This window comes from Trachurus trachurus (assembly GCF_905171665.1).
Source record: "Trachurus trachurus genome assembly, chromosome: 21".
NCBI lineage: Eukaryota > Metazoa > Chordata > Actinopteri > Carangiformes > Carangidae > Trachurus > Trachurus trachurus.
The window spans coordinates 15,288,108-15,302,632 of record NC_139899.1 but is presented as its reverse complement, the minus strand read 5'-3'; the positions used below and the strand labels follow the sequence as shown (position 1 = coordinate 15,302,632).

The following is a 14,525-nucleotide window of genomic DNA, read 5'->3' as shown; positions in this document are numbered from 1 at the left end:
TAAACAGGATCAACTAATGAAATCTGTTATGTTATGGATGTGACAGCCAAACACTATTCAGTAGTTCAAACGAGCTCTGCGCAGAAAAGAGATTTCTGGAATAATGTTATGCTTATAAGAATACTTTTTTTAAATTGGTTCTCTTCATACCAAGGCTATACTAAAATCGACATGGTGTTTTTTCCGTGATGTAAATAGATTTCGAAAAAAAAAAGAGAGAGACTATGAACATTGTGCAACTGCATAAGTCATCGTCACATGACTGATAACAGACTTTATGGCTGTGCTGAAACGGGAAGTAGCCTGCTTCATAGGAGAGCCACAGACAGACGTCAGTAGTGTGACTGACAGCTGACAGTCTGCTGCTGTCTGTCACTTGGCTCTCCTCCTCTCCTCTTCCTCCTCACAGGCTCCATATCTGAGCGTTGTGCGCCACCTTGCGAGTGAACCGCCTCCATTGTCGGGCCACCGCCGCCACCACCACAACAACATCTTCAAATCTCAAAATGGTGTCACTGATCTGCACTCTCCGTCAGCACACAGACGAGCTGAGCTGCTGCGCCTTCTCTCCATCCCTCCTGGCGACCTGCTCCGCAGATAAAACCCTGCTTGTTTACGACACGGCCGACTTCTCGGAGCTTCCCTACTCTCCTCTGTCGGGCCACGGCTACGGGGTTCACTGCTGCTGCTTCAGCTCCTGCGGCGGCTTCCTGCTCAGCTGCTCCACGGACGGATCCGTCATCGTGTGGAGCTCGGAGACAGGTGAGGCGACAGCGGTGCTGCAGCAGCCGGACCGCAGCCCGCTCCGAGTGTGCGCACTGGCCCCGGACTCCTCCCTCCTGCTGGCTGGGGCCTGTGATGGCACCGTGTCCCTGTGGGACTTCCCCTCCACGACACTACGCAGGTACAGCTCAAAACACTGCTGAAGCTTAACGATCAGGTGAAGAAATAAACTGTCACATTCTGGGTAATAGACATATACTTGAATGATTACCACCAAAATGAGTGAGAAGGACACGGGGGAAACATAGGCTAAATTACGAAATAACAGTCCTTTTTAAACAGGCGTTGTAACAGCTCTCAGTCCAGCCTGGTCATTTATTTACCCAGCTGTAAACCTAGTTTTCCCCCATTAGATTAGATGTTAGTTATTCTTACATAGGTTCCTGTTAGAGACACGTGAGACTAGAAAAGATCAAAGGCCACAGCAAACTTAACAAGTTGTTCACAAGATCAGCAATAACAATCAATTCTTAATATCTAATACAAATATTTAAATATTTAAAGTTATTTAATTACACAAAAACAGTTTTGTTTTTTGTTTTTTTGCTTTTACAAGCACCCTATGTCTCTCTGTCTCTAAATAAACCACTGGCAGGTCTCATTAAACTCAGTCCAGGACTCAAAGTGCTACTTTTGAAACTTGCTCTCTGTGTTTTCACTTGGTTCAGGACCAGAATAAGAATAGCTTTTATTGCCAAGCAGTCACTATACCTACAAGTCATTTGTCTTAGTGTAGGCTATGTTAAATAAAAGAAAGGGGGGTATATACATTCAAGTACAAAAACACAATAACAAAAATACATACCGGTAGATAAAACTATAATGAAAGAAAAAACTAACCCCCAAAAAAGCATGTACACAAATATAGAAAGAGCTCTGCAGTAGCTCCCCGTGACCCGTTTAACCCAAGTCATCCATCCAAATGTTTCCCCTCCCAGATGCAGCACAGTAAGCGAGGCCAGCGTTGTGGCTTGCTGCTTCTCTCCATGTGGCCAGTTTTTCATGACTGGCTGCACTCACGGAGACCTTAAACTGTGGGATGTGGACATCAGCCTCCTGCATGCTGAGAAGGACGCCCATGACCTGGGAGTCACCTGCTGCAGCTCTGCACCCCGGTTTGAAGTTGGTGAGTTCAGAGAGCTTTAATGAAATGGTCTGTGGAAAAAAAACTATGCTGTAAATCATTTTTTTAAGGATTTAACATAGAAAATATAGAACAACATAAAATACATGTTTAGAGTAATGTAGTTTTTGCAGTGAGAAAAATTGGATGATTATTTTGAATACAGTATAATCAATAAAATGTAAATGTGACTCAGCAGCAGTGCGTCTCTCTTCCAGTCTCAGTTTGTCACAGACTTCACGGTGAGCAGGAGAAAAGTGCAGCTGTCATTCATCAGCTTTTAGCTAAATTCATCCTTTAACTTTCCAAACTCCTACAGTTTCAGTTTCAGGACTTGCTGCCTTGCTTAGACAATATTGTGTAAACCCACGCAGCAGGATAATCGTGAGATCTATCACAGCGAGCAGTTGGCTAAAAACAACCTGTTGAATAGAAAAGGACATTGTTTATTTTGTGCCGCTGTTTGGGAATAAAAATCACATGAATTTAATCATGAAAACCTGGCCCTAACCAAACACTGCATTTATACCGCCTCTTATATTGTAAAAAAAAATAATAAAAAAATAAAAAATCCTTGCCATGTGTTCACAGACGGTCCATCAGATAGTATTTGTCATCTCTTGTTATTAAACTCAGTGGAGCATGAACATTCAGAGAAGGGAGAATGTGGCTGTTTGTGTTATTTTTCTGCAGATGGCTGCTGTGTGGAGTTTCGACTGGCCTCCTGTGGACAGGACAGCCAGCTGAAAATATGGATTGTTTCCCAGCGTGAAGGAGCAGGTAGGCCCCTCTGCCCGCTTCCTCAACCGCAAGCTCCATCACTCCATCTGAGGGAGTGAGAGAGTGATAGATAGAAAGAGAGAGAGAGAGAGAGAGCCCTCTGAATGCTTTAACCTTGAAATCTCTGCAGAATAAAAGAATTTTATTAGTGTGTGGAATAAATCAGCTGCAGTCTGACTCATTAATAATGCATCACTTTAAGACATTCTGCTGAAATACAGCAGCTGAGAGGACAGTGACTGTGTGTGTGTGTGAGAGAGAGAGAGAGAGCAAGTGTGGTTGGAGGAAAGAAGGAAATCAGGTGCATATATCCACTCTGACATTTCTATCTTGTACGGCCGATGGCAGAACAAGAACATTGTCATGTATGCTCATGGGTTGTGTAACCGGCCTACAGACTGTATTTTTGTTAGTGTCGTGTGAATGCGCCACATTGTTAGTTCATAAGATGTGTTGCCGTGGTAACTGTCATTTCTGGGAGGAGGGGTGTGTGTGGCGGGGGGACATGTCCCACGTTGTGACCCGCTGTGGTCTGTGGGGATTGATCTGTGAGCAGCTTATAGCAGAAGGACACAGTCTGTCCTCATTTAATTTTTTTTTTTTAATTTTTCAGTTGCAGCGTTTCTCTGTGGAGGAGCTTGCAACAGGCTTTTGCCTTGTGTGAAATGTGCATTTATCTTGCCTTGGCAAGAGGACTGCATGCTTCAACCCCCCCTTCTACTCTTTTTATGAGAAAGAGACTCAAGTGTAGATGATTCAGTGAAGCAAGGGACCAATTGTGAAGCAGGGATTGGTGTGACTGCTGGTGATGTGGAACATTTTTCTAGCCCCTGCTCACTTTGTAAGCTCTGTATATTGACAGTCATATTCCAGGGCTATCGGAAGATCTTTGATGATGACTTCTTTCACCCACGAGCTTCTCGTTCTACTCTCATGGTGTAGAGTTTTTTTTTTTTTTTAAAGATGTGTGTTAAAGGTTGATTTAAATACTACTAAGACCAATTACCTTTGGCTCATACAGTAGATTGCACTTCATGGTGGACTGTTTCTGAGAAGTGTCGTTGTCTAGGCTGTGAATACCACAGCTTTATTGCCGTAAAGAAAATCTTTTGTTTCCAAGCAGCTGTCAGCAGGTGGCACAGCTCTGAGCCAGCGAGAGGGAAGGAGGCATTGATAAAAAAAAGAGAAAAGTTTTGTGTTGTCAGACTGTGGGATAGGGGTGGAGACCCAGTCAGTGATGCACTTTGAAGTGTGCGTGTGTGCGTGCATGCGTGTGTGTGTGTGCACATCTGTGTGAAGGACTCAATTTCAGTATTTTTGGTTAGTTCATGGATAAATTGCAGGAGGCCTGTAGCTGAGCAAATACGGATACAACTTATTTTGACCTCTTGGCTTGCTTGCGTGCGTGTGTGTGTGTGTGTGTGTGTGTGTCTATGTGCATGTGCGTGCATGTGTGTGTGTCATTGACCCTCAGCCTGCACCATGAAGCTCCTTCACACTCTCACCAGTCACTCAGCTCCTGTTCTGTCTTGTGCTTTCTCCTCTGATGGAGATCTTGTCGTCTCAGGGTAAAACACACACACACACACACACACGCACACACACACTCATCATCACTGACACATAAATAACTTCCTCTTGTCTGCACATCTGTGAGCAGCTCTAATAAACATCTCCTGTATCATCAACTGAACTCTGACCTTTGTGTCGGAGTTTACAGGCTTTTATTTGTCATGTAATTTTTTCATAATTTGCCATGAAATAATTTGCTTATTTGGACCAATTTAAATAAAATCCCTCCTCCATGTTTTAAAATGCTGTAAGCAGCAGATGCCACTGCTGAGCACTGGACTTGCTGTATCCTCACTCAGCCACAGGAGGAGTGTATTTTGTTGTGAATAGCTTCTGTTGGGTCCTTCTGCCATTCCTGGCTCCAATTCAAACATAATGAAGGTTAATCTGTGCTCTGTTTGTAGCATTTGAAAAAAAATGTGTGTTTTTTGTTTGACAGGAATCCAGATTTTTCTCTTTACTTATTATTCCATAATGCAAATGCTCACATATGGATCCTGGAAATGAAGTTGACTTTGTTTACTCTCTGATTATTCAACAGTTCAGTGGATAAAAGTGTTGTTATATGTGACGCAGTAAGTAACGCCCCCCAAAAAACACAACGGCTGTGAACACGATGCCAAATATTTGTTTGTGTTTCTATTCATGTTTGTTTGTACTTTGTTTACAGAACCTGGGAACCCTGCTACACACTTTGAAGCAGCACGACAGGTAAATGGCCCGACCCACCACTGTGCAATCTCCACAGCGATCAGAATAGGTGTCCCGGTGTTTTGGAGCAAAATGTGTGATTTTTGCTTGATTAGTTTTTCCCAGAAGCACTGGGTGCAGTGATGCAATAGTGTATCCTCCAACGCTGCTCTCATTGAAGTGGCACCACAGGTAGGAACCAGCAGAGCACTTTGAAGCGCTTGAAAGGATTTAAGATACTGTATGATCTAAGTCTAAGACATGATTTCTTTTCTCTTTTTTTTTCTAAGAGGAAACCTGACTTCTAAAGCCGATCTCTTCCTGTTTCTTCCAGTTCCACTCTGTCATCCACACACATCTGTTTCTCCCCCTCCACCCTGCAGGTACGTGACGGCTGTAGCTGTGTCCCCCACAATGCCGTGGATTGCAACCGGCTCCATGGACAGAACAGTAAACGTGTGGAGAATAGGAGACGGAGGCAGCACAACTGGTAAATACTCAACAGTGAATTTGTTTAGGTTGGCATCTACAAATGCGCAATCACTATTCTGTTTTAAACAGACTGTTAGCATGTGATTCAGAGCCCAGAAGCCATTTGGCGCGCCAGAGCTCGTCCCAAAGAGTGTTTTGGGAGATATCCAGCAAGAGAAGCTCCTATTACACGTGTATTGCTGTCTGGCTGCGGTGATTGATGTTTATTGGTGCAGCAGGGCAAACTACCTCTGAGCTTCAGAGAGATGTTGTTATAGAGGTGAATCCTCTTTTTAAAAAAAGTTCCAAACCACATGAAAGAAAACATTTGGAATAGAAAATGAAAAGGTGCAACCGTCAGACATCTGGAGGCCTTGAAGCTTCATCAGGAATACTCTTCATCTGCTATTAGTCAGGATGATGTTGTTGTTGACAAAGCAAAATCCAACTCAGCATCTTAGTGAAGATCTTACTTTTCCCCCTCCTCATCCACCCCCCCTCCTTTTGCTGCTCTTCTTTCTTACCTTCTTTTCATGTAATAAACTTATTCCCTTTCATGTTTTTCAGCAGCAGCTGAATCAAGACAGCCAGTGTGCCAAGGTAAATAAAAGTGTTGCTGTGTAGAATTCCTCAGAATCCATAATAGTTAGTCACAGTGCTAAAAAAAACAAAAAACACTGCTGTTTTATTTTAATTTGTACTCGCCAGCGCAGTAAAAGTTTAGATAACATCTTTTTTTTTTCAGCTATTGTTGAGCTTTTCTTGTGATTTTGTGTGTTGTGTCATGTGATGTGGTGTGTTCTGTGAATCTAAAAGGGAAAACCAGTCATCATTTTAAGCATCAGTATTAGCAAGAACATGGTAAATATTAATATATCTGCTAATCATTAATGTGTTAGCACTGTCACTGTAAACATTTTAATATATTAGCATGACATGGTAAATACAGCCTAAACACTAGCATGTAGTCACTGTAACTGTTGACATATTGGTACAGTATGTACTGTAGCAGGGAGTAGCTCCTACGGCTCTGCCAAAGTATAGATACACAGATCCTCTTGCTTGCATAACACATTTAAAGAAAGATATTTTAAGTGTTTTATGTAAGACAAGAGATTGGAAGCTTAAAAAAAAGTTGGGTCAGATTTAACACAAAAAAGGGTGAAGAAAAAGTGAAGATGGACTACAGTAAGATGAAATAACAAAAAAAAAAGTAGAAAGTGCAGACCTATGCCAAGGCCATTGTCAAACAACACACCGAACTGCTGAGAAAAAAAATGAAATTCAGAATAAATGATCCAGATCAGCCTCAGGTTCTTCTCTGGCCCCATCCCTCCAATAATTTCAGAGTTCCTCCAAAAAAACAAATGCAATTCAAGGTATAAGATGTCATACCACCTACTACATTATAAGTCTACATGAAAATACTGTAAAATTATAAATATATCATATATATCACCTCCCAAATTCTCCACTTTTTTGCACTTGTTTACCTGTTAAGGCAGTGCAGCTTTGACTGTCGTCATTCTTATTATTGTGCAGAATGTGGTGACATTATGTGACAGCTCTACCCAGCTGCTGCAGCCTGACTAAAGGTCTGATCAGCCAGACTGATTGAAAACGTGTGTTTGTAGACAGAACCCTAAATAAAACGCTGTAGCAAACAGATGAATCTTTAACCCTCAATTTTAAATCCGACCTCCTGATACGTGGTGCATTTTGGCTGAAAGAAATGAGCTACAATAGGTTTTGGATACACAGGCAATCCTTATTAGTAGAATAAATTCACTGTTGGTTTGGGTCTTTTCATGGGATTTTGTTAACAGCAAGAAAAACAGACTATCGGCAGCCTTATCCTCTGAGCTGTGAAGAATGGAGATGAAGAAACCCTCTTATGTGCATCTGTCCAAGTAATTAAACACTGCAGTGTGAGCTGTCCCAGTCTGCAGCGAAGCTCTGAGGTTTTCATGCTTTTGGCACAGTGTTTCCATGACTCAGCCTCCTAGACTGGAAGACTCCACACACTATCAGGCAGAGAGAAGGTGGTGTTACTCTGCTCACTGTTGTGCAGAATGAATAAGTGAGTCAGTCACTCCACCACTTTGGCCCCAGACTAAGATTTCTTAATAACTATTGGATGGGCTGCCCTGAAATTTTGTGACGTTTTCTTTTAAAGACCACATGAAAGATGACGGTTGTGGTGGTTTTGACCAAAACGTGTCCAGTGCCCATGTCCAGTAACACGGAGGTGGTAGTGTAGCAAGGATGTAGACTCCCAAGGATTGTTCACATGTGTCTAAAGCATTAGCAGTGAATGGACATGTTTAATATCAGCTCAAGGTTTAGTTGTTCAGTGTCCAATAGAAAGTCCTTATTTCTAGACTATGCTTTGACATTCAACAATTGTACACAGAGAAATGAATCATGAACCAAACAGAGATTCAAATGTTTCTATAGACTCAAGGATCAGTGCAGCCACAGGACATTTTATCATTTGAGTTAAAGATGTTTCTTTTATTTTTTCATTCCCTCGCTCAGGCAGGGAGGTTATCAAATTGTATTTTAGCATTCAAGGCAGAATCTTTTGTAGAAGAAAATATTCATTGATTGTGAATTATTTAAGCCGGCCGAGGTAACAAGAGGTGAGGCTGGAACGTAATGGTAATGAGCTACACCTCCCACGCTCCAGGGTTATCCTTCACACGGCTAATGATGGGCGATGGGAACCGTGAGGCTGCTGTGAGGTGTCATCAACGGGGGCCGGCACACAACAGGCCAGTTTATCTCAGCCTCCGTGATAAACGATGGCTGTTCGCTCACATGGTGTCATGTGAAGGTTGATGAGCCACATGCTGGTACAGTCTGAAATAACACAACCCTGGATTTAATTTTCTTTTCTTTTTCCCCCTACGTTACATGCTGGTATGCGAGGTCAGGGATCTGTGTGTGTGCGTGTGCGTGTGGATGTTAATCGTCAGGGAATGTGTCCTTTTCTGCGGAGTGTGAGGGAAGCTGTTTGTTTGCAACTGATAAGTTTTGCTGCAGGACACGGGGGTATAATAGCAAAGCACTTCCTGCCTTCCTGTTGTGTGTTTGTGCAGGAAGGAAGTTGCCGGGTCACTGCAGGCTGCTGGTTGCTGATTGGTCGGAGGAGGATGTGCAGACCTGGCTGTGTGAGGAAGGACTGGAGGAGCTTGTCGGCCGCTTTAAAGCCAACAACATTGATGGGCCAGAGCTCATCCAGCTGAACAAGGAGACGGCCACAGAGCTGGGAATTGGTGAGAATGAAACACAAAACACAGACATGTTCACGAGTGAACCTTGCACTCTCTCTCTCACACACACACGCGCACACACACACACACACAATCACATGCACTGAGATTCAGTGTTTTGTGGGGATTTACTGTTTGATCCTAAAACATGACAAGCCCAAATTCGATAGCATGATATAAGCAGCTTTCATCGATGCTCTGATTTATACCCGCACACACACATACACACAGAAACACAACTCCATCCAAATAGTGATCTGATTTAGGGACGTGAAGCCACAGCATCTCTGTCTGTTTACACAATCACAAATCACGTTGCGAGGACAGTACCCCTTAGGATGACCTTTACGTCACAAACAATGATAATCCCTCTCAAAATAAGATTAGTCCATGCTGGGTCGTCCAAGGTCTCAGCGCAGAAAGTCACTGTATAAACTGCAAACTGCAGCCAGCAAACAAATATTCCTCCCAGCAGGCGGATGGACACAGTGTAGTAGCCCCCAGTGCACATATATAAACCTCATTACCACCACCAAGGCAGTTACGCTTTAAAGAAATTGTTTCATATTTTTGGGAGGATTTGTTTATTTGCTTTCCTGCAGAGTTCGACTGATATAAAATGTAAAGTAGTTTGAGTTTTAGTAGTAGTGATAACTGGTTTTTGTTACTTTCAGGTAGAGCCAGGCTAGCTGTTTCCACCTGTTTTCACACATAAACATGAAATAAGCATATACTGTAGTGTATACATGTATATATATATATAATAAAAATAATGCTCAGTATATTTGAGTTCAGTTTGGTAAGAAGTCAGGCTGAGGTGATGAGTTTTTGTTGCTGCGCTTTCATGTGACATTCTGAAAAGCACTTTTGTTTGTGTCAGTAACTCTGGGGAAAGATGTCTAAAACTCTGCAGGTTCACATCTAAAGGCAAAAAAAAAAATGCTTTGAATTACATGAATAAAAAACGTGGACGTCCACGTGCCTTTAATCATCTGTTCTATCAATACATCTGCCATCTGTACCAGTCTGTGCTCCTCTCAAAGAAGCAGCACAGTCTCACAGACATGTCGGTGGCACAGCAGCTGTATTTACTGCGCGACATCTGTTTTATCATTAACTTATCACGTGTACCTGTAAACTATCACTGCCATTATCAATCACTGTGAATAATGAAAATGAATGGAGAAAAACACAAGTTAAGACACTATAGAGTCATGCACAGTCTGCAAAAGTCATACACAAAGACTGAAACTAGCTTAATGACCTCAACGTTTCATATTTTATTTTTAGATATGATCTCAACTTATTTTGCAGCCCAACTTTTTTAGCATATCACGCACAGCTCTCTCTGCGAAACTGTTTGTGCACCTGGTCAAAAAATATTCATGAGTTATGCTCACATCCTCACTGCAGATTGAAACCCAATTATTTTCCATTGCAATAACAAATTTAATGGATTTTATTTTGTGTCCTTGTATTATACGTACGAGACGAGCACTCTGTTGTTAGTATTTCAATTCTGGCAGTTTCAGATAAGGGCACTTGCTGCCTTGAATTCTTATTTACACACACAGTTTTGAAGGGAGTGTATCAAACAGTCCACACGACTGCATGAAGGCGCATAGAAGCTGTCTTTAGTCTGATTACAGCTACTTTTTCATCAGTAATCACGTAATAAGCTGCATCAAACCCCCTCAGTAAAAACACCTTTTAGCTGCTGTTGTGTTTGCTTGAACCGGACAGCGGTGAACACAGTAGAAAAAAAAAAGTAGTCAACTTGCTCAGTGATGCAGAGCATGTCTTACATAGCAAGCATCTCTTCCTGTGTGTTTATCGTGCGCTCTCATTACCACAGAACGAGGACAGAGGAAACAGCAGATTTGCCACATTTCCTGTCCTTTTTTTTTTTTTTTTGGTGCTGGTGTGAAACCAACAACTATCATTTTCCTCGCATGCTGTTTGTGTAAATGTGTGCATGTGCGTAGACTTGCACTTGCAGCACACACACACACACACACACGGCAAATTAGATTCCAGCACACTTCGCTTGATGAAATATTCATGAATCTTTGAGTAAAGCGATGAGAGAAAAAAAAAATTCAGTGTATCTGTGGAGACGGCAGCCGCAGCGACTCATCAAATTATCAAATCTAAATGTAAAGTGGACAGTATAGTGCTAATGGTTTGTGCTGCCGTGGAAAAAAGGGGGGGGGATCCTAAACCCTATAGAAGTGTTAGGAGCAGTTTTTCTCATCCAAGAGTCGTTTCTTGGATGAATTAGAGCTGTTAATGGGTTCAATGCGTTTCATCCAGAGATGATTTTTCTGATTGAGCGTGGGATCTAAACTATTTTGTGAGTTAGACGGCAGCTCTCCACTGCTGCATCTGCCTGCTGTACTGTACTTCGAACAGGATCGCCAGTATTTCCATTGCAACAAGGAGCCAAAGTCTTTGTGATGAGCGATTGAATGCTGTCATACCTCCACCTCTACCTCTTGCTGTATAAAAAGCTTTCATGGACGGCAGAAGCAGGAGGAGGAACAGAGTCCTCAGTGAGCAATAGTTGTCTGTTAAGTAGCTCCTTTTGGTTTGTTTGGCTGATTGTGTCGTACGAATTGATAAAAAATGTCCTCAGAGCATGGTGTCCTTGGGTGTCACGACCTGCGGGACAAAAGGTTTAAGTACATATTCAATTCAAACCACAACACAGATGCAATCACTCTACACAAAATCTACCCAGATGTTGCACCAGATGTTTTATATTCCACACACAGTCATCAGAGGCAACTTTAATTTAAACTTCAGCTTATCACAACTTCATCCTAGTTTGGTCTTGACATCATCAAATCTCCCCCTGGAACCAGATGGTTTTAAGGTAATGAATCAGTGAAAAACTTCACTGCAGCTCTGAAACAAGAGGAAACATTTAAAATTCTGATATAACTGACCTGGCTGAGTTAATACCTCACATCTGAAGATAATAAACAAGACTAAGAGTCTCCAGCCAGGCTAGCAGCTCTGTGAGGCTGCACTCAGCACAACAGCCAAACAACAACAACATTAATGTCAGTACTGAACAAACTGAAACTGTGACACGAAAATGTAAGGGATCAGCAAGGCAGTTATAATTAACGGTTCATCTTCTGAGGGACATGACAGGTTACACAAATCCTGATGGTTATAACTATGAGAGCTCAATGCACTGCAACTTCAAAACAAAAGGACTGCAAAGAGTCAAATGTGTTTCTGGGGAACACAAACAAGTGACGGACCTGGCTACAATTTATGAAGATGGCTAATTGTGTGTGGTGTTTAAACATACAGTAAGGTGACCTTGTTTAGGTTATTATACTGTCAATATAGAATGATTCTGATATTATTGCAAAGATAACTAACTAACTACTGTTAGCCTAGGCTATAGCCTTTACCTGGGTCTGTCATTTTTTTTGTCGCCCAGAAACACTCAGTTTTTGCAGCACGTGTTGTCAAATTATGAAGTTGTTTTATGAATTTGTTGAATTTGGAGCATGTTTGTCTCTTTGCATGTGTTTTCTTAAGCTTCAGTGCGTTGAGCCCTCAGGGCCACCGTACATTTATTTGAGTCAAAACTACATACGTGATCCTCATGGTGGCACTACAGGAAAAAAAAATCACAGAATCACTAAATCAGTCAGATTAAGTCAATGTTTCTATAATATTTCATTGTAATGCACCCCAGTCGTATACGATATACAGAGTGAGGAGGGGCTTTTCTAACCCTTGGCTTAATGTAAACTGAGAACTAATAAATCAGTAATCTTGTGTGTATTTTGTGTAAGATGTTTTATAAAAACATGAGGTGACATATCTCCAAGGGTTGAGGGAAATGTGAGTGTATGATTGTGTGAAGGTCTGCTCCCTCCTGCTCCGTCACGGCTCCATGTGTGGCTGCAGTGATTGTCCTTCCAGTTGAAGCCGCTGGTAAAATCTGCAGCTGATGACAAATTCAGAGGGTGATGTCAGTGGGTGGAGAGACATGCAGCTGTGTGTAGGGAGATTTTTTTGGGAGTCTTTTAGTCTCAAGCTGAGCGGTGAGAGACATTAACTTTGAACCACGAGCCACGTAAACTCTTCGGGGAGACACTCGGCCTGCATCGTGCAGCCATCATCACATAGTGAGTGTGTCTGGCTCTTTGTGTCTCAGAGCAGATTGAACAGAGCACAAGTCCATTTTTATTCCTGCCTGTCTTTTATCTGACAGTCAAGTCTGTCAAGTGTTTCACAGAAAACACTGACGCCACGCATCTCAGTGGAATCACATTAACAGAGCACATTGTGAAATCCCAGTCTGGCCTTTGATGATGACTCACTGGGTTAAATGTTGGTTACAAACAACCTTTGCTTCACTCAGTTTTTAAGTGTTACATGGAGTTGCGCCGCACGTGATGTAATTCAGCGACTACGCTGAGCAGAATACTAAACACCAACCTCGGTTTTCTCAGAGTCCCTGGGCCTCCGCGGTCGTCTCCTGAGGAAAATCGAGGCCTTGAAGGCAGAGCAGAGCGGCTCAGAGGCCCCCGATGAGTTTCTGTGTCCAATCACCAGAGAGCTGATGAGGGATCCAGTCATCGCTGCAGGTTAGACACATCACCCGACCCATCCCCTGTCTCAAACTGGTGCCTGTGATTCTTTCTGTACAGATCTTCCCCTTTTTTCTCCCCTCTACATAAATGGTTGTTTCAGTGTGAGATTTAAGATCCGTCTACCCCACAGACGGATATTCCTATGAGCGAGAGTCCATCGAGAGCTGGATCAGAGGGAAGAACAAGACCAGCCCCATGACCAACCTGCCTCTACAGACCACACTCCTCACCCCCAACAGGTCCCTGAAGACGGCTATAACACGGTGGAAGTCAAGCCAATAAACTGCAGCTTATTTTATCTTGTTTGTCAGAATCCACCAAACAGGTCTTTCATCATTATACAGTGGCGGCTCATATACTCTAATTACCACTGAAAGATGTAATTACTATAATGCAGTTCTATTAAATGAGCCATTTGGAGTCAAGTTTGACAAAATACTGTGGATGTGAGTCGAGGGATATTTGGAAGAAGTAACATTACCATCTTTCCTACAAGTTGAAAGCTGAAATCACGAGTCTTACTGTAAACTGTACTCTACAGAGTTTTCAGTGCTACGGCCTCCCTCATCTACTCAGTAGCTGACTTAGCTCATCTTAGCCAGGAAGACTCTAGCTACTGTTACACCATGTTCATATATCATAGAAAATATGTCATGTTTTTTTTTTTTTGTTTAATTCAAATGAAAAACAAATACTATAAACACACTGTGCCTGTAACTCACCTGAAGTGAATGGAAATACAATGTCACTTTGTGCTATTTCTCCTTCTAACGGCTGTAGTGCTGTGGTGCCACGTGTGCCGTCACCTACTGACTACTGACTGGATTTTATTAATAAATATTTCTAATTTGGTCAGTCTCTGGTTTTCCTCTGTTTCTTTTTTTCCTGGTCATCGGTCCATGTTACTCCCTGCATCCCCCAGGCCAGTGGCTCCAAAACTTTTTTCCCTGAGGCCCTCCCCCTATCTACGACTTCTGTACAGATGCATCAAAAGAATAAAGTGATCCCAGGTTGGGAACCATGGCCCTAGACCACATGCGGACATAAAACCCCCTGTTCAGTAGAACTTGTACTGTTTTAGTCCTGCTTTAAATACTGAACTGCTGCGTTGGCAGTGACCAAACAGCTGCTTAATGTTCACATAATAATTCAACGTCCTCTTAACTGAAGCAGTCAGTGTTGGAGAATAAGTCAGCAGACTTGATTGTT

The 14,525-nt window shown here is 42.4% G+C and overlaps 1 protein-coding gene across 2 annotated transcripts; it reads left to right on the top strand.

Moving 5' to 3' along the window:
- Positions 1–213: 213 nt before the first annotated feature.
- Positions 214–14,167, top strand: LOC311004658 (WD repeat, SAM and U-box domain-containing protein 1). Of its 2 annotated transcripts, none has more exons than XM_083996828.1 (11): positions 214–904; positions 1,722–1,909; positions 2,600–2,686; positions 4,161–4,254; positions 4,800–4,833; positions 4,929–4,969; positions 5,332–5,438; positions 5,990–6,019; positions 8,521–8,697; positions 13,176–13,310; positions 13,447–14,167. In XM_083996828.1, exons 1-11 carry the CDS (start codon positions 507–509, stop codon positions 13,596–13,598), a joined length of 1,443 nt encoding a protein of 480 aa, XP_083852954.1. In that variant the 5' UTR covers positions 214–506; the 3' UTR covers positions 13,599–14,167. The 2 variants fall into 2 exon arrangements, with proteins under 2 accessions (XP_083852954.1, XP_083852953.1); XM_083996827.1 differs by having other exon boundaries at positions 5,987–6,019.
- The last annotated feature ends 358 nt before the right edge of the window (positions 14,168–14,525 follow it).

Bases quoted from the DNA above. Each gene is read 5' to 3' on its own strand.
- LOC311004658 (XM_083996827.1), top strand. From the start codon at position 507: ATGGTGTCACTGATCTGCACTCTCCGTCAGCACACAGACGAGCTGAGC. The intron at 2,687-4,160 runs GTAGGCCCCTCT...ATTGACCCTCAG, and splicing joins TTCCCAGCGTGAAGGAGCAG to CCTGCACCATGAAGCTCCTT. The intron at 13,311-13,446 runs GTTAGACACATC...TCTACCCCACAG, and splicing joins GGATCCAGTCATCGCTGCAG to ACGGATATTCCTATGAGCGA.